This window comes from Chiloscyllium punctatum, chromosome 6, assembly GCF_047496795.1.
Source record: "Chiloscyllium punctatum isolate Juve2018m chromosome 6, sChiPun1.3, whole genome shotgun sequence".
NCBI lineage: Eukaryota > Metazoa > Chordata > Chondrichthyes > Orectolobiformes > Hemiscylliidae > Chiloscyllium > Chiloscyllium punctatum.
Genome location: NC_092744.1, coordinates 40,873,475 through 40,899,975, shown reverse-complemented (window position 1 = coordinate 40,899,975; position 26,501 = coordinate 40,873,475). Strand labels below are relative to the sequence as shown.

Here is a 26,501-nt window from a genome sequence, read left to right as displayed (position 1 = left end):
TGCAAATCAGACTGCAACACCTTCATTTACATGTTAAAATGTGCATCTGCAAACACCAGATATTGCTGTCCTCAATACTAGTGAGTAATGTTAACCTCACTGTTACTTCTACCACAAAATGCGGACTGTTAAGACATTTATAGATTCTTGGAATCCCTGTAGTATGGAAGGAGGCCATTCAGGCCATTAAGCCCACACCCACGCTCTGAAGAGCATCCCATCCAGACACACCCAACTCTATCCCTGTAATCCTGCATTTCCCACAGCTAATCCACCTAGCCTGCATATCCTTGAATACTGTGGGGCAATCTAGTATGGTTGATCCATCTAATCTGCACATCTTTGGACTGTGAGAGGAAACCAGAGCACTGAGATGAAACACACACAGACATGGGGAGAACATGCAAACTCCACACGGACAGTCGCCTGAGAGTGGAATCAAACTGAGGTCCCTGGCACTGTGAGGCACTGAGCCACCGTGCTGCCCCTATTTATAACCCAAGAGATGTGATATATTCCATCAGCTCTTATCACACTGCAATTCCACTGAACCCTGAAGAATGTTAAAAATAAAGATGCAGGCCATTTGGCTTAAATAGTCCAGAATGGTTTTTTTTTCCTTTCAAGCTATTTTGTTCAATCACACTACCTATTCTCCATTTCTTTAGCTAACCTGAGAATGCAACTTTAAAAAAAAGGTTTTGAGATTTACACATGAAACAAGTGAAACTATCACTGTATTCTAACAGATGAAAGATTTAACAGACAATCAATTTTTCAATGTATAATTTCAGTTACATCACACTACAAATTTTTGCTATACATTCTGTGTTACGATCGAGCCCTCCACTATCACCTGATGAAGGGGCGTCGCTCTGAAAGCTAGTGTGCTTCCAATTAAATCTGTTGGACTATAACCTGGTGTTGTGTGATTTTTAACTTTGTACACCCCAGTCCAACACCGGCATCTCCAAATCATTTCTTTAATATTGCACCATTCTAGTAACTGTTTTACTTCGAAATGTATACTTGAGTTCTGTTTTAGCAGTGGTTTGCCAAAGTGAATGCATTTTCCAATCATCCTCTATATAAGGAAATGTTTTCTAAATTTACTTTTGGAATGGAGGTCTCCCTTCAAAAATCTACTGAGATGTGGAAAAATACAGTGAAAATGCAAAAAAAAATGGTCTTAATACTGAGAAAAAAGTTTTTCATTTTCCCCTCAAGCCATATGTGGTGACTTCAGAATTTCTCATTGAGTGTAACTATTTTATTTCCATGTATTTACATCCTACTAACACCTCAACTATTAATATACTACTTCCAAAACTCTAATCCTCCACCATTAACTAGATGGCACAATTACCCTGAAATGTAAATCAGAGCAGGTACCTGTTGGCGTTTCAGCTCACTGAATGCTGGCCTGGTCACCGTGCAACTGTCTTTGCATGCTCCATGGCCACCATCTTCCTCAATCTTACAGCTGCACAAGTTAGCATCAGCAGCCTCAGCACACCTGTCCTTAGACCAACTCACACACCACTTGAGCCCTTCAATACTTTTCTTTGTAGCTCAGTGACAGCTATGACTTGCATGTGCCTGCCAGGTCGCTTTCCACATAGGGGCACACATGCATCACATAACTTTCAGCTTGTTTTCCTAGTGCTCACTCACTTTATCTTTTATCGCGAAGCTGCCGTCCTGTATAACTCTGGTTTCTCAGTACACACTTTTTTCTCAACAGTAGTTTATTGTGTCTGTGAGACTCATATTCTTTTCTTGACACACATTGCCTTTAGTGCTTGTGTACATATTACAGTGGCTTGCATTGTTTCTTTAGCATGGAGGAGAAAGTAGGCAGCTTATGACACTGGAGAGCACTAAACAGTCAATCTACCAGTGAGATAGAAGGTCAGCATTTTGCTCATGACACCATGCCACGTCAATGCCAGTTGCTTACACAGCAAACACACTGCATGAGCTTCAAACAAATATCCATTATGCAAGTGTCAAGAAAGAGCAATCCTTAGTGGCTCATCCAGTTAGAGGAAGGGATCGGCCAGGGTCAGTTCGGTACTTGGAGAAAGCGAGGACTGCAGATGCTGGAGATCAGAGTTGAAAAGTGTGGCGCTGGAAAAGCACAATGGGTCAGGCAGCATCTGAGGAGCAGAAGAATCAACATTTTGGGTATAAGCCCTTCATTAGGAATCAGTTGGGTACTTAGTCCTACCAAAGTCTGGGGGTTTGTATCTTTGCAATCCAAGGATTAGGCTACAGTCAATCCTGCAGGTTGATTGCAACTGCTTTGGGGATTACCAGTAGGTCAGTTGGCATCCTTTGGAGATACCAATCCTGGAGCTGGGCTATGGTCAGTTGGGGCTGTCTTGTCAAGTCAGTCTAAGGTTGGGGCACAATGAGTCCTGGAAGTTTGGTCATTAGTTACGAGGGGGCTTATCAGGGAACAGTCATTGTAGTCCTGGGGAAAGCAGGCAACTGAAGTGTGGGAATGGGCTTCATTGTACTGAGTCATTGAGTGAAAGGTGACAGTGATTGGGGGCAATTTGAACTTTATAATGACTAGAAAAAGACTAGGGGCTCCAGGTAATGAGTTCACAACAGTCATGTTTACACTGACCTGTGCATTGAGAGGGTGGAGAGCCATAGTCATAGGCTCTTCAAATATATTACTAGGGATGTAAAGAATGCCAATGGAAGTGGGGGTCCAAAAGGTCATAGGAGGCACAGGGATAGCAACACTAAAGGAAATTGAAAGGACTGAGGGAGAGCGGTAGGGGGTGTTAGGAGGTAGAATTCATGCATCTCAGGTACACACTAAAAATTTCTTACATTGAAAAGAACTTGGAAACTTGCCATTTCGGATCAAATATCTACTGCACAATAATGACATAAAGAGGCTGCTATTTCAGTTTCTATGCTTCAGGAGTGGAGTAAACACAAGAAATTGGAGACCCTTCTAGAGGTAGTTGCAGTATTCAAGCCTTTACAGATTTAGTAATGCTACACTTCCAGCTTCAATTGCATTTTACCTACAGGTTACTCATTTTCTAAGAATGCACATTAAAAATATGTCTGTAAGCAATCATGATTAATCTACCAGCTGCCTCCCTATACACATGTTCCTTTCCACTTCAGCAGAGCAATATCCATTTAAATCTGGTATATAAACTGCAGACCATGCATTGAAATGCTTCTTCAATATGTACCTTCTTGTTCATTATCAACAAGTGAAACAACATTTATATATTTTACCTACAATCAGCCGCTAAAATCTCTTAGTTGGGAATACATTGTGAAAACGCAATCATAGGATATTTGCAAGCATTTAATTATTCCAAGTATTTTTCTAACCATAATTCAAAACAGTAAATAAACTATAATCCACAAAATGTAAATAGTTTTTAAGCCTGACTTTGGAGAGACCAAGATGTGGAAATGATTCCATTGCTAGCACAGTTCCTTCTCCAGGTTTGCCATCAAGTTGCCCTTTTAGTATTCGGGTAGCGGTCACTGTGGGAACTCCCATTCCTACAAGAAATTATAATATAGTTAAATGTTTATTGATTCATTGGAGTAAATTGCTCAATAGGTGTTTTAATATTCCATCAGAAAGCTGATAAGCAATACAAGAACTTTGATTGAGGCAATTTTACACTAAAATACAACATTGACTAATCACTCTTAGGAGTTGTCTTCTTAGAAAATTCCCTTTGAGTAATATTATTTGCCTCGTACCACAGTGTAAAGTGTTTTAGATTTTGCTATCACGTGAGGCAGCCTTTATCTTTAATGAATTTACAACTCCACTGGGCTGATGTCAATCAGTTACAAGTATTGCTGAAAAGAAGACATGTTTTGATGAAGCTTTTCATCTTACACTCACCAGGACAATTTGCAAGTATACCAGTTCAATGGGAAAATGAGCATATGACTGACAGCTAATAGCCAGGATCTGTTAAATTTGACACCAAGCAGGTTGACTGATTAGTCGAAGCATTGCCTGGAAAATGAATGAGAATAGTATCCACCACTAACAGGATGCACCATCCAGCAAAAAAGACATTCTACCTGTCACACAGACAATATTGTGGTATATGATTTTCAATGTTGGTATGATGCCAGGTAAGTAGGCCATACATCCTAAAGACTGAAGGATTGTATCAAACAGAATGTCCCTTTTGCTGTTCGCAATAAGCAAGGCACTGAACTCACACTTGCAAAACAGTGTCTAATGCTAGATGCTATTCCACAGTTGGTCAAAATTTGCTGAGTGTATGATGAAGTACACTGACGAACAATTTAGGATAGTCAGTCAGACTCAATGTGGTCCACTTACAGATACAGGAAGCTACACATATGAAATTCAGAGTTCTGTTCAGACAGAAAGAAGATGTACATACACCAGGCCAATTTCAACTCAACAGAATAGAGGCCAGCCATTCGCTCGTTCATTTCTCAGGACAATGCCCTGACCAGAGACAATCTGCCTGGTTTAAAATTCAAAACAAGTCTGGCAGTTAACTGACAATTATCATTAACTGTATATTATCCTTGAAAGAACTGTAATGCTGTAAATCAGAAACAAAAACAGAAGTTGCTGGAAAAGTTCAGCAGGTCTGGCAGCATCTGTGCAGAGAAATCAGAGTTAAAATTTCAGGTCCGGTAACCCTTCCTCAGAACTGATGGCAGCTAGGAAAATGACAATTTATATTCAGGGGAGGGGGTAGGAAATAAATGATAGGGGGGGGGGGGGAAATAGAGCCCAAAAAGAGAGAAGAACAGTTGGAAGGACAAAGGAGTCAATAACGATCTGGCTAAGAGTGTCAATAGCTGTTAATGGAGACTGTTAGTGACTAAACTAGGTGGTGTGTAGTTGCAGACTATGTGATAACAAGGCAAAAGTGAGGACTGCAGATGCTGATGCAGATTCCTGATGAAGGGCTCTTGCCCGAAACATCGATTTTTCTGCTCCTCGGATGCTGCCTGACCTGCTGTGCTTTTCCAGCACCACTCTATGTGATAACAAGGCCTCGTGTGAGGTCCTTGATAATACCTCTGCAAATTCAGTATAAATCTTGTTTTATCCCCCTTGAACTGGTATTTCTTATGAATTGTCCAAATGAATGCTTGATGAAAACTTCGACAAAATGTGCCCTTTTTCAATGATACTCGGGTTTGGTTCTACCAAACGACAGTTCCAAATAGTTAGAGGTGAAGCACATTTTCGCAAAATCTTATAGTGCTAATATCATTCAATTTTCAAAGGTATTTAAAGATTTCTATTCATTTATTTTGTAGCTTTAAGATATTAACATGCTCCATAGAAAATTAAATACTTATGGTACTTTATTTATGGAACATCCCATCACCACATTCTTGTTTTGGTATTGTGGTAGGCTTGCAACATATGGCCTTCCCTCAATTTTATGCAACATAAACTGACTTAAAAATAGCACTGAAGTATTAGAAAATATCTAATTGTACCAGCCTGAAACATCACACCACTGCTCCAGAGCAAAAACAAAAGAAGAAAAAAAAATTGGTAATGAAGGCAGCGAAGAAATTCTCACCATCCCCAAGAAACAATATAACATTTTTTGCTCTGTGTTTGATTGGTTGGAGTTCCAAAGCAATCTTCAGTGTTTCTTTAGCCTTCGCATTCCAGAACGCTGGGGCCTCTTCTTCTTCTACAATATCAAAAATGTTTGTTTAGAAGTTTCAGTTTTGACTTTGATTATCACTAAGTACGCAAAATGCAAGTGCTTAATTTGTCAATAAATCAACAGTGTACTTTAAAATATCTTAATACTACAATCCTAATTTTGCTGGAACGTCAATATCATTTATTAAAATGAAAGTTATGATTAATTAATGACATTTATGCTGCATCTACCCAGTCTCAGCAAATTGTAAATAATCACAATTTGAAGCTTAATTCAACGCAAGGTCTCTATGGTATCAATGCAAGTAGCACAAGTCTGCTGTGTATCAAAACCGTTTTAACCAAAACAGCGCAGTCTGCAACAAGGCCTGTAGAGGGAGCTGTTATATTGGGATACCTATTTTACTCTAAAACAACCTTGTCATGCTGTACCAACTATTTCTCTACATCAACTAATCCAACCTGCTTCAGCATTTGTTTCTTTCTCTCCTGAGTATCCGGCTTTGGAAGGTGCACCACAATTTGCTGTGGCCGCCTATCTACTTATTCTTTTATATATCTTGCAAGCTTGGGAAAGATTATTTGACTATTAATCCAAAACACAAACAATTCTTTATTGTTGTTCATGGTTCAATTTAGAAACTGAATGATAAAGACCTAAGAAGCCTCAGATTCGATCCTGAATCTATGCTGAGTTGGTCAGAAGGGAGGGAGAAGGTGTATTTGTGTTTGCTCACAAGTGCTTAACCAGGGTTGCTCACCCTATTGGTCTCACATGTGCAGATATTTAGTTAGGTTAAGATGTGATATCCTTCAGAACCTGCTGTGTAACATCAGAAATAAGAAATGGCTTGGTCAAGGCAATTAGTGTCTATGGGAGTACACCCTTCAAAGATTCTACCCCATTAGAAAAAGGAAATTTGTAAGACTTCCCTCTTCTGGAAGTTAAAAAATCACACAACACCAGGTTATAGTCCAACAGATTTAATTGGAAGCACACTAGCTTTCGGAGCGACGCTCCTTCATCAGGTGATAGTGGAGGGCTCAATCCTAACACAGAATTTATAGCAAAAATTTACAGTGTGATATAACTGAAATTATACACTGAAAAATTGTCTGTTAAGCCTTTCATCTGTTAGAAGACAGTGATAGTTTCACTTCTTTCATGTGCAAGAAAGAAGTGAAACTATCACTGTATTCTAAAGGCTTAACAGACAATCAATTTTTCAATGTATAATTTCAGTTACATCACACTAAATTTTTGCTATAAATTCTGTGTTAAGATTGAGCCCTCCACTATCACCTGATGAAGGAGCGTCGCTCCGAAAGCTGGTGTGCTTCCAATTAAACCTGTTGGATTATAACCTGGTGTGGTGTGATTTTTAACTTTGTACACCCCAGTCCAACACTGGCATCTCCAAATCATCTCTTCTGGAAGCTGAGTCCAATATTTATGCTTCAGTTTCCAAGAGATTTCAACTTTGAGCAGCAGCTGCCATTTTACTTCTTTAAGATTTTATTTAAGAAACTTCCTGTGACAGGAAAACAACATTTTAAAATTAATTATTAGTCTGAAAATGTGTTTATAAAAACTTATTTGTATATATATGGGGTGGCACGGTGGCACAGTGGTTAGCACTGCTGCATCACAGCGCCAGAGATCTGGGTTCAATTCCCACCTCAGGCAACTGTCTATGTGGAGTTTACACATTCTCCCCATGTCTGCGTGGGTTTCCTCCGGGTGCTCCAGTTTCCCCCACAGTCCAAAAATGTGCAGGTTAGGTGAATTGGCCATGCTAAATTGCCCATGGTGTTAGGTGAAGGAGTAAATGTAGGAGAATGAGTCTGGGTGGGTTGCTCTTCACAGGGTCAGTGTGGACTTGCTGGGCCTGTTTCCACACTGTAAGTAATCTAATCATTTTAGTTCCTCTGTTAGATATATATATATATATATCCAAAATGAATTTAGTTTCCATAACTAAAATCTCCATTGTCCCAAATCAATCACTGATTGCACTAGCAAATACACAGAAATAATCTGTGCACTTGGTTCTGGTAAAATATTTATTTTCTGCTCCAACTGTGTCCTAATTTAATAATATTCCCAGTATGCTGAAGTTCTATCATATTAGCCAAAAGCAGCAGAAACCTTTCCAAATTGTTACCATCTGTTAGCGATGGGATGTCAGACTGGGATGTGTGTTTGTATAATACAGTTTATCTGTCAGCAAATGGTGTTCTTATAATTTGCAGCTGCTTAAGCAGCAAAATCCGAACAAAAAGAATTAGGACTACTCACTAACAGGATAAAACAGAATTGTACTTCTGGATTGACTTTGCAGAGATCATCTGACAATCGGCTGATCTCGAAGGACTTTTTACAAAGAATGTCAGATGACGTTCACAAAAATAATAGGTAAAGCATCACATCTAAAAAAAATGAAACCCTTCCCAATTCTTTTGGCCTCTTTAGGTCAAGCAATGATTACAGTCAAGAAAATAAACAGTTGGATAAACCGTTATAGACCTTCACAGTTCTAATGTGCTAAACATCCCTGAGATGGCTCTCCGTCTGATTTTCCACTCAGCATTTCACATTATGATCAGGAAATGCATGAAGAATGTGATATTGTTCTTTCTTTTTGCAAGTAGTTTTATACTCTCTCAAGTGTCAATCTCCTAACATCAACCTTTCCCTGTCAATTACTTCTTGAGATGCTCATGATGGGAAGAATGAGGGTAGGGATAAGTGCGGTTGAGAGGTTCCAAGCATTACATTCTTACTTTCTTCTAATGTAGTGGGGGACACAGCATAAAACCTATTTTGGTAAATTTTGTGTTCCTTAATGTGTGCAAGTGAACAAATGTTTGAGATGCTAAGGACAGAACTTTTCTGCAGAATTCAAGACTCCACTATCAGACTCAAAGTGGGGGCAAGGGAAGGGCAGTCAGAAGTCAGACTTTATGGAAAATAATCTATTACTTATGATTTTCAAATTTGCCTGATCAGTTGCCTGAGCATAGGCAGTCCAACTAAGAACAGAAGGCAGGGTCTCAAAGCTGGGAACCAAAGCTTGAACACAGCATTTAGATGCCATGATTGCAGGTAGGAGTCTTCAAAAAGAAGATAACCTTTTTCAAATTGGAAATGAAAAAGAAACCATAGTGTTTTGACCATCTCTGTTGTGCAGAATAGGGGAAAGGGGAATGCAGAAGTTACTGCTGAACCTTGGTAGGAAAGGAAGGCTTTGGTCTGTTGTTGGGAGGCCACTTATAGGCAGCTAAACTCTGCCTCAGTGGGGACCAGGAGGCTGAAAATCATTCAGGTCTCACTAGGTCTTAAATCAGTTCAATTGATCATTCTTCATTGAGGGAATGCAGTTGGAGACCAGCACATTGGCAATTGGCACGATTTTTAGTGACATTTGACCTCTGTACCCAGCATCATATGGCTTAGAATTCTTGCTCCAAGTATCTGGCTTAAGCATTCTCAATGTCAACTAGCTTCCTGTACTTTGTACTATAGAATCATCTTCAAAAGCATTGCCTCATGTAGTATTCCAACATGTTGCAAACATCTATTGACTTTTTTGAAAAACATGACCTTTTTTGGGAAAAGTGGCATGCATTTTTTGGTCATTATGAACTGATTTTTATTCAAAAACCAATCCTTATAGAGTACTAATGTTAGCAAAGAACATTTTCTATTTTGTCAGTCATAAAGATTAACAAACAAAATGCAGCATTTGTTAAACAATAAAGAATGACAGTGTTTGACTGAACACTGTTCAGTCTTGCCTCAACAAATTTTGGAGTTTGTTCATTCCTCATTTTACAAACACTGAAAGATTAATCACTCAAGTCAAATGATGCAATAGTTTGAATAAGGCTCTGGAAAGGCAATAGATTGACACTGTGGGTTACTCATGAGAGAAGGAAAACATTCAGTTGATTTGGGAAGATGATGCCTTCAAACTTGGTGAGACTTAGCTGGAGGAAAGTCTTTTATTTACTTAAAATAATTTGATCTCAAATACCGAAAAGGAAAGAAGGGATAATTCAACAGTGAATAAAATATTTACATGGCATGCGACAAGGTCCCAATTAGCTTATTACTATAATCCTCTTTTTTATTTATTCATTTGAGGTGTGGGCATGGCTGTTGCCTATCCTGAATTGCCCATAAGAAGGTGGTGGTGAGCTGCTGTAGTCCATTTGCTGTAGGTACATCCATAATGTTGGTCGAGTGGGAATGCCCCCTGACACTAAAGGAATGGCACTATATTTCCAAGTCAGGATGGTGGTGAGTGACTTAGAGGGCTACTTGCAGGTCGGTGAGTTCCTGTTACGCTTGTCCTTCCAGATGGTAATGGTTGTGAGTTTGGCAGGTGCTGTCTAAGTAGCTTTAGTGAATTTTTGCAGTGCACTTGTTGATAACATACCCCTGCTACTTATGAGCATCAGAGTGAAGGGAGTGAATGTTCGTGGATATGATGCTAATCAAGCAGGACGTTTTATGCCTAGGATGATGTCAAGCTTCTTGGGTGTTGATGAAGCTGTACCCATCCAGGTGAGTAGGGACTATTCCATCACTCTGTCGGCTTGTGCCTTGTAGATGGTAGACAGGTTTTGGGAAGTCAGGAGAAAGGTTACTTGCTTCAGGATTCCTAACTCTAATCTCCTCTTGTAGTCGCAGTAATTACATGGTGAGACCAGTTCAGTTTCTGGTCAATTGTAATGCCCCAGGGTGTTGATATTGGGGATTCAGTTTTGGTAATGCCTTTGAATGTCGAAGGGCAGTGGTTTGATGGTCTCTCATTTGAGGTGGTCATTACCTGACATTTGTGTGGCACAAATGTTGTTTGTAACTTGTCAGCCCAAGCCTGGATATTGTGCTGGCCTTGCGCATTTCGGCTGCTTTGGTATCTGAGGAGTAAGTGAGGACTGCAGATGCTGGAGATCAGAGCTGAAAATGGGATGCTGGAAAAGCGCAGCAGGTTAGGCAGCATCCAAGGAACAAGAGAATCGACATTTCGGGCATAAGCCCTTCTATCTGTGGAGTCACAAATGGTGCTGAACATTGTGCGGTCATCAGTGAACATTCCCTCTTCTGACCTTATGATGGAATGAATGAATTTTACATGAAAAGATTTACCTTACAGATATTCTATTATTTTCTTAAAAAGATGTATCAAGGTGTTGGACACACAAGATATTTTCAATGAGGTATGGACAAGTGTCTCAACATATGGAGTTATCTGGAAGATTTTATAGAGATGGATTTGGTGTTCTCTCATGAAAAATAAATTTAAAAATTGTTGAAGAAATCTGGCATTTTCCATGGTTTTCACATCAAAGCACACAGTGACCTGGCTTGCCTGTGTAACCATGTGACCCTTCCATCTGTTATAAGTGTTTCAATTTGTTTTTGTGGCAGCCGTTAAACAAACTACTGAAACATGCAATCAGAAGTATGAAGCTGAGATTTAATGAACTTTCAGAGCTATAAGAGAATCAACTACGGTAAAGAGACAGCGGGGAGGAATTAAAACCACAGTTTGTAACTTTGAGTCAGAATTGTTGTGCATTTTCCGTTCCATGCTGCTGTGAAAATGAAAGGAGATGTGAGACAAAATTAGAATTTGTTCCAGTCCCAGTGGCAAATCTGAGAAATGAGGGTTACAGAATTAAATAAAAAGAATGAACAATTTAGAACAGTAACTCTGTAATCAGTGCTGGGGAAAGAATATGCCAAATTGTACTGTTTCCCAGGTTTAACTGATGAGCAGTGAAGCCAGCCTGGAGAAACTCTTAATGCTTTGAAGATCCATTTTGAGCCTTATATTAACCTTATTTCTGAAAGGTATTTGTTCAACAATAGCACAGGGGAGAGAGCTGGAGACATTGATACATCTAACTAAATCCTGAGAGTCTGGTCAACTGAAAGGTGATCGCATCAGAGACAGGATTGTCTTAGATGTAAGATATATCACTGTGAACACATGTCTGTTGAAAAAGGAGAAACCTACTCTCAAGAAAGTTATTAATGTGTGCAAAAGTTCTGAGTTCAGCAATTATCACCTGGAGTTTTTAATGGGAGAAGAGACAAGTGCTTTTTTTACAATGTACATTAATGATATAGATGAAGGTATTAAAAGTAATATTAGCAAATTTGCTGATGACACAAAGCTGGGTGGCAGGGTGAAACATGAGGAGGATGTTAGGAGATTACAGGGTGACCTGGACAGGCTAGGTGAGTGGACAGATGCATAGCAGATGCAGTTTAATGTGGATAAATGTGTGGTTATCCACTTTGGTGGCAAGAACAGGAAGGCAGATTACTAACTAAATGGAGTCAAGTTAGGTAAAGGGGCAGTAAAACGAGATCTAGGTGTTCTTGTACATCAGTCAATGAAAGCAAGCATGCAGGTACAGCAGGCAGTGAAGAAAGCTAATAGCATGCTGGCCCTCATAACAAGAGGAATTGAGTATAGAAGCAAAGAGGTCCTTCTGCAGCTGTACAGGACCCTGGTGAGACTGCACCTGGAATATTGTGCGCAGTTTTGGTCTCCAAATCTGAGGAAAGACATTCTGGCTATTGAGGGAGTGCAGCATAGGTCCACGAGGTCAATTCCCGGAATGGTGGGACGATTTAATGCTGAAAGATTGGAGCGACTGGGCTTGTACACGCTTAAGTTTAGAAGGCTGAGAGGGGATCTGATTGAGATGAATAAGATGATTAAAGGATTGGACACTCTGCAGGCAGGAAGCATGTTTCCGCTGATGAGTGAGTCCTGAACCAGAGGACACAGTTTAAAAATAAGGGGTAGGCCACTTAGAACAGAGTTGAGGAGAAACTTCTTCATCCAGGGAGTGATGGGTGTATGGAATGCTCTGCCCCAGAAGGCCGTGGAGGCCAAGTCTCTGGATACTTTCAAGAAAGAATTGGATAGAGCTCTTAAGTGGAATCAAGGGTTATGGGGATAAGGCAGGAACAGGATACTGATTGAGGATGATCAGCCATGATCATAATGGATGGTGGTGCTGGCTCGAAGGGCAGAATGGCCTACTCCTGCGCCTATTGTCTATTGTCTATTGCTAAGAGGCATTTCACATTGAACAAGAAAAACATATTGGAAGAAAAGAAGAAATGTTTTCAGAACGGTAAGCATAAAGATAATGACTAGAGGACAGGATGTGCATATCAAGAGGGCATTACGAAAAAAGAAAAAGTTGCATGTCCAGCTTGGTGAAAGCACTATGAATCACTCTGTACTATACAACACATTGACACTGTGGTGTGACGATACAATGGCTTTACGAGGTATATTTTGTCCTTTTTTGTATGAAGAAAGGTTAAGATAGAAGAGATAAGCTGTCTGTTCAGAGCCAATGAAATCCTTAAAAGGCCTTGGGGTTTTTTAAAAAGTTGGAACAGTTAATTGGTAGTAGTTAATATATACATAATTCTGTTAAGCATTTTGATAGAGTTACATTTAAGCCAATTCTTTTCTTTTTATTTTTATTTTGTCTGTACTTTAACTGCAGTGTAAAACTGAAGTCTGTTTTGCTTAAAGCCAAGTAATTTGACCAATGAAATTGAATCTGGATCTCGGCTATCTACTTAATATATTTTGAGGGGGTTTGGTCTGGTCCATAACAAACTGGGGTCTTGTCTGGGATCAAAATCTCTGATTCCAGGTTGGCTTTAGGATTCTTGGACTCAAAGGCAGTGAGTGGTGAGTGTTGGTGTTGTCTTTTTGAGTGTCGCATTCGGTTAGGGTGTGCCTCGTGTAGTAATGGCTGTTCCAGTCACGAAGAATTTCCTGGGAATGGAAGAAGTCACTTCAGGAGTTTTACAGAAAGTGAAACAAGGCAAACCTTTTGGAATTGGAAGACCAGCTGGTGTTGGCCTTTATCCGTGTGAAAAGGGAAGGTAATTGCAGTAATAGCTCGACATTTGTGATTGCCAGAAATGGCACTGGAATCATTGGAAATAGCCAAACTTCAAATGCCAATGAACATGAAAAGGAAATGAAACAATTTGAATTACGATTGAAAGCAGAAGAAAAGCAGAAAGAGACAATAGCTTTAGCACAGGAAAAAAGAAAAGGAAAGGAAAGTCAGGCCCTCATGGAAGAAGGGGAGAAAGAGGGAGTTTTTGAACTGCAGAGGTTGGAACTGAAAATTCCAAGTTGACTTAAAATGGCAGAGGTAGAGGGGAAGGGTAGGAGTAGTGATGAGGACGGCGATGGACAGCACTCTTCATAGTCAAAGTCCTGGTGGGGATTTGTTTAAATATGTCCAAGTGTTGCCAAGGTTCGATGAGAAAGATGTAAAAGCCTTTCTCCTTTCATTTTAGAAAACGACTAAACAAATGAAATAACTGGTGACCATGTGGGTATTGTTGATCGAAACAAAATTGGTGTGTTGAACTAGTGAAGTATTTGCATCACTACCAGAAAAGGTATCTGGTGAATATGATGAAGTGAAAAAAACCATCTTCCGTGCGTATGAGTTAGTACCAGAAACTACAATGTTCTGGGAATCCAAGGAGGGAACCTGGTCAAACATATATGGAGTTTGAAAGGATCAAATAAAGTAATTTTGATAGATGGATAAGGGCATTTAAAATGGATCAAACATCTGATACTCTTAGAAAGATAATTAGTTCGGAGGAGTTAAAAAAATCACTTCCTGAAGTAGTGAGAGTTAAGACTGCAAGATTCGCAGGTGAAAATGGCAGATGATTACAAGTTGATTCATGAATAAATGTTTGGCTTTCAATGTCAATTTCAATCTGTGAGAGATAGAAATTGAGAAAAGAGAAATCCTCAGGTGGTAAGGGAAAAGGATATCTCATTAAAGATAGTAAAGACAGTTTACCACAGGATAAAAAAGGAAATCCATGAGGGAAAAGGGAAAGTAAAAAAGCTCAGACATTTTCATTTTAATCAGGCCACATGAAGTCATAGTGTTGGTGGTTTAGAAAAAGCACTGGGAAGGTGGATATTGAAAAATAGGACAAACCAATGAGTATTTTGAAATGGTAAAGGAAAGCACAGTGAAGCTAAAAAGCTGCAAAAGAATGTACTACCTGGTCAGGGATTGGCTGAGAAGAAACTGCTAGATCTCTTTAAAGAATTTACTTAGTCATAGTCATAGAGATGTACAGCATGGAAACAGACCCTTCAGTCCAACCCGTCCATGCCGACCAGATATCCCAACCCAAACTAGTCCCGCCTGCCAGCACCCGGACCATATCCCTCCAAACCCTTCCTATTCATATACCCATCCAATTGCCTCTTAAATGTTGCAATTGTACAGCCTCCACCACATCCTCTGGCAGCTCATTCCATGCACGTACCACCCTCTGCGTGAAAAAGTTGCCTCTTAGGTCTCTTTTATATCTTTTCCTTTTCACCCTAAACCTATGCCCTCTAGTTCTGGACTAAGCTATGTTGACTATCCCGAATCAGTCCTTGCCTTTCCAAATACATGTACATCCTGTCCCTCAGGGTTCCCTCCAACATCTTGCCCACCACCAAGGTCAGGCTCACCGGTCTATAATTCCCTGGCTTGTCTTTACCGCCCTTCTTAAACAGTGGCACCACGTTTGCCAACCTCCAGTCTTCCAGCACCTCACCTGTGTATATCCACAAAAGACTCCTGCACTAGCTGCCTACCTCTCTTACCCTTCCTGGAGTTAACCCATCTATGTGACTGTATCTGAGACTTTCCCCCCCTTCCTATAACTGCCATCCATCACATTGCAAATTCCTCATTGCTTCTATCTGTCTCTCCAACCGATCCACTCGATCTGATAAGATTTGCATCCAACAGCATTTATGGCAGATATAATCTGCAGTAACCCTTAAACTCTCTTTAAACTCCCACATCTGACAAGAAGTACATATCACTGCAAAGGCCATTTTTACTCCCTCACAATCTACAGACCCAGAAAATAACACCATCTTATTCCTCTACAAGCACTGCCCCAGGTTAAATTAATAGCTATGGCTTACATTTTAAGTTTAATCAAGAGATTTATCTCCAGAAACACGTAATCAAGAAAGAATCCACTGTACTCAATACTGCAGCCATTCTCTTGGACAGACTTAAAACAACAATTAACTTATCTGATTCTGTGCTGTGAACTTCGCCCAACAGTTCCTCCGAGATTAGTTGTGAATTTCACTGTTTGTTAATTTTCCCAGATGCAATCCGATGTCCACGATACAGGAATTCAAACAGCAAAGGCGGTATCTGTGCAGGTTCTCTCTCTCCTGCACTGTCCTCACCATGTGTTTCCTTTGTCCCTTTTAAACTGCTATTGTTTTGACTTTTTTCTCCAAAGTTCCAAAACAGTGCAACAGCATATAAAACAGTAATTGCTGCTCCTGGAATTCGAGGAAATCACCACCAACACCTAGAATACCTCAAAAAAAAGGAACAGCTCTTACAGCCAGAAATTTTTCCTGTCCTCCATCTTGGATTACTCTTGGATGGGTAAAGTTTATTCTTGTACACTAGGAAGAGTAGGTTAAAAAAAAGTAAGATTTTAAGAGTTCCAGGAAGTTAATCTTTGATGGTGAGAGGTGAGTATTTAAAAAGGAATATTGGCAGAAAAAAGTGGCAATGAGTGGAATTTATCACGAGAAGAGCAATGCTCCATTATATCAAGTAAGGTTGGAGAGTCTGAGGAAAAATGGTGAAGTGGTGGTTGGAGTAATAGAGAAATTCTTGGTTCTAGAAATAGAGTTTATCCTTAGTAACGATATAGCTGGATCACACTGGGAGTGATGCCTACTGTGGTCGAAAAGCCAGTGAAAGTATATCCTGGAGTGTTTTCCGGCTGTGTGGCAACAAGGTCACAAAGCCATGGGTGGAAACAGGAAGTGAAATCAAAGATTAAAGGCAAGGAAGGTAAAGTTCAATTATCAGAAACTAGCTCTTCAAGTAGCTGATAAAAAAAAACAAGAGCAGGTGGAGAACAGACTGGATATTTTTAGTTCAGAGAAATTAACTGAATTACAACAAACAGATGAAAAACTAAGGTAGACAATGAGGAGGCTGATAGAACACAGCAAGCCAGGCAGCCTCAAGAGATGGAGAAGTCGATGTTTTGGGTGTAACCTTTCTTCAGGACTGGGGAAGCAGAGAACTTTGTCAAAATGGGCATTCCCTCATAGTGGAACAAACTTGGCTAGAGACAAAAAAAAACCTGCAGATGCTGGAATCCATAAGGGCTTGCTTTGGCAACTGCTCTGCCTAAGTCTGGAAGAAACTACAAACGGTTGTGCACACAGCCCAGACCATCACGGAAGCCAGTCTCCCATTCACGGACTCCATTTACACGGCTCATTGCCACGGAAAGGTAGTGCTCTCCTACAGGCTCTTCCATTAGGCAGAAGATATCGAAGCTTGAACACACCCACCAGCAGGTTCAGGAACAGCACCTTCCCAACTGTTATTAGACTGATGACTGAACTCTCTAACTTCAAATAATGCTGATCTTGCTAATGTTGATCTTATGTAGCGTACACACTGTGCAATGTAACCTGTATGCCTCTGCCTACGTCTTTTTTCACCCTATGATCTGCAGTTCCTTGCTTACGATGATCTGCCTATACTGCTTGTAAACAAAGCTTTTCACTGTACTTAAGTACACATGACAATAAATAAATAAAATAAAATAAAATACTTCACATGGGACAATATGTGGGAATAAGCTGGGAAGTGCTATGATGCAGACATAGGAAGTACTGATCCAATTAAGCAGCATTCTCTAAGTTCAAAAAGTGATTGAATGCATGCTCAGAGATGATATAATCAAAGTGAGTTGTAGCAAATAGAGTTCATTCATAGTATATCTGCCAAAACCAGATGGTACCCAGTGGTTATGTGTGGACTGTCACAATGTCAATGCAGTTACAAAATCTGATTCATATCCTATTCCACCTTTGGAAGACTGTAATGAGAATGTGGGACAAGCAACTTCCATTTCAAAGTTGGACTTTCTCAGAAGGTACTGACAGTACCTTTATCCAAAAGAGCAAAGGAAATTTTGGCTTCTTTTTATGTCAAATGGACTGTACCAGTTTAAAATCATGCCATTTGGTATGAAAAATGTACCAGCCACATTTAAAAAACTAAACAAAAAATCATTTTGGAATTACCCAATTGTTTGGTGTACATTGACGATCTGGTAATTTTTAGTCACATGTGGAAGGAATGTTTGGATCATCTATTGGAGTCACAGAGTCATAGAGATGTACAGCATGGAAACAGACCCTTCAGTCCAACTCATCCATGCCAACCAGATGTCCCAACCCAATCTAGTCCCACCTATCAGCACTTGGCCCATGTCCCTCCAAACCCTTCCTATTCATATACCAATCCAGATACCTTTTAAATGTTACAATTGTACCAGCCTCCACAACTTCCTCTGGCAGCTCATTCCATACACGTACCACCCTCTGCATGAAAGAGTTGCCCCTTAGGTCTCTTTTATATCTTTCCCCTCTCACCCTAAACCTACACCCTCTAGTTCTGGACTCCCCCACCTCAGGGAAAAGACTTTGTCTATTTATCCTATCCATGCCCCTCATGATTTTGTAAACCTCTATAAGGCCACACCTCAGCCTCTGATGCTCCAGGGAAAATAGCCTAATCAAACTCTCCCTATAGCTCAAATCCTTCAACCCTGGCAATATCCTTGTAAATCCTTTCTGAACCCTTTCAAGTTTCACAACATCTTTCCGATAGGAAGGAGACCAGAATTGCACACAATATTCCAACCAATATTGGTTCAGCCTAACCAATATCCTGTACAGCCGCAACATGACCTCCCAACTCTTGTATTCAATACTCTGACCAATAAAGGAAAGCATACCAAATGTCATCTTCACTATCCTATCTACCTGCGATTCCACTTTCAAGGAGCTATGAACCTGCACTCCAAGGTCTCTTTGTTCAGCAACACTCTCTAGGATCTTACCATTAAGTGCATAAGTCCTGCTAAGATTTGCTTTCCCAAAATGCAGCATCTCACAATTATCTAGATTAAACTCCATCTGCCACTTCTTAGCCCATTGGCCCATTTGATCAAGAGCCCGTTATAATCTGAGATAACCTTCTTCACTATCCACTGCACCTCCAATTTTGGTGTCATCTGCAAACTTACTAATTATATCTCTTATGCTCACATCCAAATCATACATATATAAAATGAAAAGTAGAGGACCCAGCACCAATCCTTGTGCCACTCCATTGGTCACAGGCCTCCAGTCTGAAAAACAACCCTCCAGACAACCCTCTGTCTTCTACCTTTGAACCAGTTCTATATACAAATGGCTAGTTAGATTAGATTAGATTACTTACAGTGTGGAAACAGGCCCTTCGGCCCAACAAGTCCACACCGACCCGCTGAAGCACAACCCACTCAGACCCATTCCCCTATATTTACCTAACACTACGGGCAATTTAGCATGGCCAATTCACCTAACCTGCACATTTTTGGATTGTGGGAGTCTCCCTGTATTCCATGAGATCTAACCTTGCCAACCAGTCTCCAATGGGGAACCTTGTCAAATGCCCTACTGAAGTCCATATAGATCACGTCCACCGTTCTGCCCTCATCAATCCACTTTGTTACTTCTTCAACAAATTCAATCAAGTTTGTGAGACATGATTTCCCAAGGAAAAGGCATGTTGACTATCCCTAATCCTGAAGAAGGGCTTGTGCCCGAAACGTCGATTCTCCTGCTCCTATGATGCTGCCTGACCTGCTGCGCTTTTCCAGCAACACATTTTCAGCTCTGATCTCCAGCATCTGCAGTCCTCACTTTATCCCTAATCAGTCCTTGCCTTTCCAAATACATGTACATCTGTCCCTCAGGATTCCGTCCAACAATCTGTCCTCCAACAACAATTAGAATTGTTTGATCGACTTTGGGAGGCAGGGTTGGTGATAAACCTGGCTAAGTGTGAGTTTGCAAATGCCCAAGTCATATTTCTGAGCCATGTCGTTGAACATGGACAAATGGTCCCATGGGATATGAAAGCAAAGGTTATTGTGGAGTTTCCCATACCATTGATAAAGGTAGAAGTACTACAGTTACTGGAACTGAATGGTTTTTATCAGAGGTTTATACGGAATTTTAGCAGTGTGGCTACTCCACTGGCTGACTTGTAAAAGTGCAGAAAATTTCAGTGAACAAAAGAATGTCATAAGGCATTTTACAGCCTGAATTCTGTACATTGTTAGCCATGCCTAATAATGCAAAACCATTCAAGGTGGCTATTGGTGCAAGTGATGGGAATATTGGTGCTGTACTCTTGTAAGAAGATAGAAAGACTTATTGGGTATTTTTCCAGAAATATTCACAATTAACACTCGACTCTGATCTCCAGCATCTGCAGTTCTCATTTTCTCCCAGCAATATTCAAAGCAGCCCAACAAAACTGGAATCAACAGGGATTGGAAGAAAACTCTTCACTGGTTTGAGTCAAATCCAGAACAAAGGAAAATGGTTGTAGTATTTGGAGGGTAATCACCTCAGCTACAGGACATAATTGCAGGAGATCTTCAGGGTAGTGTTCTCCACCCAATCATCTTCAGCTGCTTCATCACTGAGCTTCCCTCCGTCGTAAGATCAGAACTGGGATATTTGCTGACAATTGCCCAGCATTCAGCATCATCTGTGACTTTTCAGATGTTGAAACAATCTATGATATATGTAGTAAGACCTGTACAACACCCAGGTTTGCACTTAAGATCTGGACAACATTCAGGGTTGGACTGATAAGTTGCAAGTAATATTAGTGTCTCATAAATGCCAGACAATGATCATTACCAGGAGAAAGTGAGGACTTCAGACGCTGGAGATCTGAGCTGAAAAATGTGTTGCTGGAAAAGCTCAGCAGGTCAGGCAGCATCCAAGGAACAGGAGAATCGACGTTTCGGGCATAAGCCCTTCTTCAGGAATGAGGAGGGTGTGCCAAGCAGGCTAAGATAAAAGGTAGGGAGGAGGGACTTGGTGGAGGGGTGTTGGGAATGCGATAGGTGGAAGGAGGTTAAGATGAGGGTGATAGGCCGGAGAGGGGGTGGGGGCGGAGAAGTCGGGAAGAAAATTGCAGGTCAAGAAGACGGTGCTGAGTCCGAGGGTTGGGACTGAGATAAGGTGGGTGGAGGGGAAATGAGGAAGCTGGAGAAATCTGCATTCATCCCTTGTGGTTGGAGGGTTCCTAGGCGGAAAGATGAGGTGCTCTTCCTCCAGGCGTCGTGTTGCCATGGTCTGGCGATGGAGGAGGCCAAGGACCTGCATGTCCTTGGCAGAGTGGGAGGGGGAGTTAAAGTGTTCAGCCACGGGGTGGTTGGGTTGGTTGGTGCGGGTGTCCCAGAGGTGTTCTCTGAAACATTCCGCAAGTAGGCAGCCTGTCTCCCCAATGTAGAGGAAGCTCCATCGGGTGCAGCGGGTGCAGTAAATGATGTGTGTGGAGGTGCAGGTGAATTTGTGATGGATATGGAAGGATCCCTTGGGGCCTTGGAGGGAAGTGAGGGGGGAGGTGTGGGCGCAAGTTTTACATTTCTTGCGGTTGCAGGGGAAGGTGCCGGGAGTGGAGGTTGGGTTGGTGGGGAGTGTGGACCTGACAAGGGAGTCGCGGAGGGAGTGGTCTTTCTGGAACACTGATAGGGGAGGGGAGGGAAATATATCCTTGGTGGTGGGGACTGTTTGGAGGTGGCGGAAATGACGAAGGATGATACGATGTATCTCTCCCGGCACCTTCCCCTGCAACCGCAAGAAATGCAAAACTGGCGCCCATACCTCCCCCCTTACTTTGCTCCAAGGCCACAAGGGATCCTTCCGTATCCATCACAAATTCACCTGCACCTCCACACACATCATTTACTGCATCCGCTGCACCCGATGTGGCCTCCTCTACATTGGGGAGACAGGCCGCCTACTTGCAGAACGTTCCAGAGAACACCTCTGGGACACCCGCACCAACCAACCCAACCGCCCCGTGGCTGAACACTTTAACTCCCCCTCCCACTCTGCCAAGGACATGCAGGTCCTTGGCCTCCTCCATCGCCAGACCATGGCAACATGATGCCTGGAGGAAGAGTGCCTCATCTTCCGCCTAGGAACCCTCCAACCACAAGGGACGAATGCAGATTTCTCCGGCTTCCTCATTTCCCCTCCCCCACCTTATCTCAGTCCCAACCCTTGGACTCAGCACCGCCTTCTTGACCTGCAATCTTCTTCCCGACCTCTCCACCCCCACCCCCTCTCTGGCCTATCACCCTCACCTTAACCTCCTTCCACCTATTGCATTCCCAATGCCCCTCCTCCAAGTCCCTCCTCCCTACCTTTTATCTTAGCCTGCTTGGCACACCTTGCTCATTCCTGAAGAAGGGCTTATGCCCAAAATGATCATTACCATCACTGAAACCCACAGTCAAAAGTCTATGGGTTCGCATTGATCAGAAATTTAATTGGTTCAGCCACATAAACACTTCAGCTGCAAAAGCAGCTCAGAGACTAGGAGAATTTCAGTGAGGAACTCATCCCCTGAGTTCCCAAAGCCTGTCCACCATCTAAAAGGCACAAGTCAGGAGTGTGGGGAAATGCTCCCTATTGCCTGGATGAGCGCCACTCAAGAAGCTTGACAACATTCAAGACAAACCAGCCTGCTTGATTGGCATCAAGCAACGTTCACCTTCTATATCGCTGACAAATAATGGCAGCACTGCATACTATCTACACCACACAATGTAGTAACTCATTAAGGCTCCTCTGACGATATTCTGACCTCTACCACCAAAGAGGACAATGGCAATGGATGCATGGGAACCCCTCCAAGCCACATACTATCCTAACTTGGAACGATATCACTGTTCCTTCACTATCACTGGATCAAAATCCTGGATCTTCCCTCCTAACAATATTGTAAGTAGCCCTTTACCTCAAGGACTGCTGCTGACCTAGAAAAATGGTGCACTGAGAACAACCTAGCTCTCAATGCCGGCAAAACCAAGGAACTCATTATTGACTTTCGGCGGGGTGCTACTCATGCCCACCCCCCAGACATTAACAGCACAGAGGTGGAACAAGTGGTAAGTGTCAAGCTCCTGGGGATGATCATCCACAACAAGCTTTCATGGACTCTTCATGTGGATGCACTGGTTACAAAGGCCCAACAACGTCTCTTCTTCCTCAGACAGCTGAGGAAATTTGGCATGATGATGAATACCCTTGCCAACTTTTATAGGTGCACCATCAAGAGCATTCTGTCTGGATGTATTACTACCTGGTATGGCACCTGTACCATTCAAGATCAGAGGTGGTTACATTGAGTGGTGAACTCGACCGGACAATCACAAAGGCCAACATCCCACCTATAGAATCCATCTACTGGGACCACTGTCAAGGAAAGGCCCCCAGCATTCTCAAAGATCCATCCCATCCTGGCAATGTTTTTCTACAATCTTTACCATTGGGGAGAAGGTACAGAAGCCTGAACAGACGGACCAGCTAGTTTTGAAACAGTTTCTACCCTACTGTTAGAATACACACAATGGGCTAACAAACTCTTAACATTCACTTGTACCCGTGTTTTTGTTTTTGCAGCTGTTTACCTATTATTTACTTATCAATGCTATGTGATCTGCCCGTATTGCTCGCACGACAAAGCTATTCACTGTGCCTCGGTACATGTGACAATAAATTCAATCAATTCAATTCAACTTTAGCAAGTTGTGATGAGCAATAAATGTGAGCTGATCTAGGAAAGCTAACTTCCCATGAATGAATAAAAAAAGCATCGTGAATGACAAATATCATTAACCACTTAATGGTGCTTCATGCTGCATCATGTGCTCCACAGATCTTTGCAAAGTAGTTCAAGATGGCTCCCTAAAAGTGAAGCCCTGGAAGGTAAAACTGGAGTATGAGACAGATGATATTCAGGCTAAGAGGACAAATGAATGGACAGCCCAAAGCAAAGGGGAGAATGGAGATCCAAATTTCCTGGATAATTGGGTAAAATTCACTAATCTCAGCTGAGGCAAGTCGAACACATGGAATGGTAGTGCTTTAAGTGCCAGAAGATATTTGCAGCATTTTGCAGGCCCCTTAGCCGTTGACTGTTGAACAGATCCTAAAGGATCACCAAGATATTCTTACAGTCTTGAAATGGTCCTGGTAAATATAATCTCAAAGTATTTGAGAGTGTGGGACCAGTTCGCAATCTGCTAAACAGAGTTCCAGCTGTTTCAATACATACTGAAAGACCCAAAATAGAGAAATCAGTGCCCCTAATGAGACAGAACAGCCTAAAAAATGAAAAGAAAGAAAAGGAAACAGAGAAATCATCTGAGGAGCTGCTAGCTGATAATGAAGTGAATACCAAACAGTTATCACAGAACAGCAGAAGAAAAATTGTAAAAGCATGTAATAAGAAGAAAAAGATACAAATGAAAATGTTTGAAGTCAGATACCTAGGACATATACGGCAGCAAAAGTACTTTAACTGGATCCTGTTGTAGTGAGAGCTATCACAGTGACTAACCATTATGAAAGCACTTTGTTGGATTTGTGAACGATGGAGCAAAGTTCATGCTTAATCTGTATCAGAGTGTGAATATCTTTGCAGGTTCACAGTTAAGGATGTGCTGCAGTATTTAGGCACAAAACAAGAATCAGTTTTCACTTGAATTAAAAGATAGGAAGGACTTCTCAACATGCCATGGAAGCCATCAATCCAGCTGGGACATTGAATCTCAAAATTAGGCATCTCGCTTTGATCAAGCACTCACTACATGTACATCATTCCCAAGGAAAGGAACATCTCCATAGGAATGAGCAGATACCAGTCAACCTGAGAACAACTCACACATTAGTCTTTAAAAAAACGTGAATGTTTTCGAGATGATGAACATAATACATGAACAGAGACTGAGTTGGGATAGAAATATCACAGTTTTGTTCATGAGTGCTAATTTTTCTTTGATGACCACATGCATTGGGCAACTTGTAATTGCAAATGATATAGATGCAAATTATTTTTAATGGAGATGGATGTTTGGAGAAATGCATTTATACATGGTAAATAGCTGGCTTTCTTTAATCTTGCAACCTGTATCCCTGTTGTAACTGCTTTCATTTTAGTTTGTGGCAACCACTAATCACGTTACTTCAAATGTTGACATATATAACTTCTTTAGAATGAGCTTTTATCATTTTTAATACCCACAGCTATGGTCAGCATGGGGTAAAGTTTCAAAAGTGGAAGCAGTTGAGTATTCTAGTCATTTGATTAAGCTCCAAGTGGTTTAGAGGGAAATGCCTCAATATTTTTTTAAAAATCAATTTGTTTATTAACTGCAGATATATCTAGTTTGTGGCCAATTCTTCATTGTTACAGTAGCTTTTGTACTCAAGTGCATAAAATGAAAATAATTTTGCAATGACATTGAAGTTTTATATATGCACTTTGTATATGCCAATTGCTTTAGTGTTGCCTCCCCCTCACCCCAACCAAGAGTAAAATCGTCAAAAGCCTTCAGAACCACATCACCATAAGGGGCAGAGAGTTTTGGAAAGTGTGGTGTACACTGGTGTAAAGCAGCACCAGAAGTTCATAAATGAAGAGTTGCAAAATCAGCCTCTCTGTCATTATCCCGATGGGTTGTAATATTACAATAGCCAGATTCCAACAGATCAGATATGAAGAAAAAAAAAACAATGTTTATCAACATTATTAAGTGAAAAGCAATGAAAACATTTTTTTCAGATGTGAGTATAGTAAACAATATCAAAATACATTACTTTTTTACCTGGGATAACAGCACTGGATCGACACACGATACTAAATAATAGTAGAGCAATCACTGGAAAGGTGGAAATCTTCATCTTGCTGTATTCCTATGCAATTTCCTTCTTGAACAGAGCCATTTATACAGGTGCAGATTTTCTTGCACATGTGCAGCTGTGGACTTATATCACTTACCCTTTGTACTATGGTAAAAGTCCAGATGCATTTGGCAACAGATAGAGAGAGACCAATTTATCACAGTTTCCACATTAATATCACAGTAAAAATGTATATGTTTTCTGCCTCTATCATTCTTTTACTGCTGAAATTGAAGTTCTACATGTTTCGGTAGATTCTTCACAAATCGACAGCAAGATAATTGATAAGGAGAGAACATCAAATTTTGTTGAAAGCTTAAGAGTGTCATTTCGTCATGCATGGCGAGAAAAGACTATAATTAGGAAAATTTTCATTGGTTCTTCATCTCTTTCACATTGATACATTAGAATGCGAGCTCACTAAGATTGGTAAGAATTTAGTTAAGTAATCACTAGATGTAACTACATATTTTGTTTTATGAAGAATCAGTGGAGTCACTAGAGGAGTCAAAATCAGGTGAAACTATTGATGAAAGGCAGGGTCAATTCCATGTAGTAGACCACATTTGAGAGTTGTAGGCTTTGGGTTAGACAACTTTATCCAATTGCAAGGCTTTTGTACTTGATTACCTCTGTCTTAATGTTTATGTTAAAATGTGAAGGCATGTCTCAATTACCTGTTACCCAACTTCAGCGCTTGTAGAGACAGACGAGTGAAAATTCCATGTTGCAACAGAACCTCACATTTCCCTTTTGTATGTCACACTAATGCTGCTCTATGAATCCTGAATCGTGCCTCACCTTAAGTTTCCATTGCTCTTGTAAGGAAATTCAGTCAATCTTTTGTTATTTTTGTATAGGGCTGGAATTTTTTGACCTCTTTGTGGATGTTTTGAAGGTGG

The 26,501-nt window shown here is 41.0% G+C and overlaps 1 protein-coding gene across 1 annotated transcript in view; it reads right to left on the bottom strand.

Annotated features, from left to right (window-relative positions):
* LOC140478905 (intestinal-type alkaline phosphatase 1-like) overlaps window positions 1-25,637 on the bottom strand; it is a 46,074-nt gene extending 20,437 nt beyond the window's left edge. Inside the window, exons 1-3 of the mRNA XM_072572525.1 lie at window positions 25,524-25,637; window positions 5,589-5,705; window positions 3,431-3,546 (exon numbers count right to left, since the gene is read on the bottom strand). Coding sequence (XP_072428626.1) covers window positions 3,431-3,546; window positions 5,589-5,705; window positions 25,524-25,599 — 309 coding nt within the window. The 5' untranslated portion in view covers window positions 25,600-25,637. The remainder of the gene's footprint in view (window positions 1-3,430; window positions 3,547-5,588; window positions 5,706-25,523) is intronic.
* Between the last annotated feature and the right edge of the window lie 864 nt (window positions 25,638-26,501).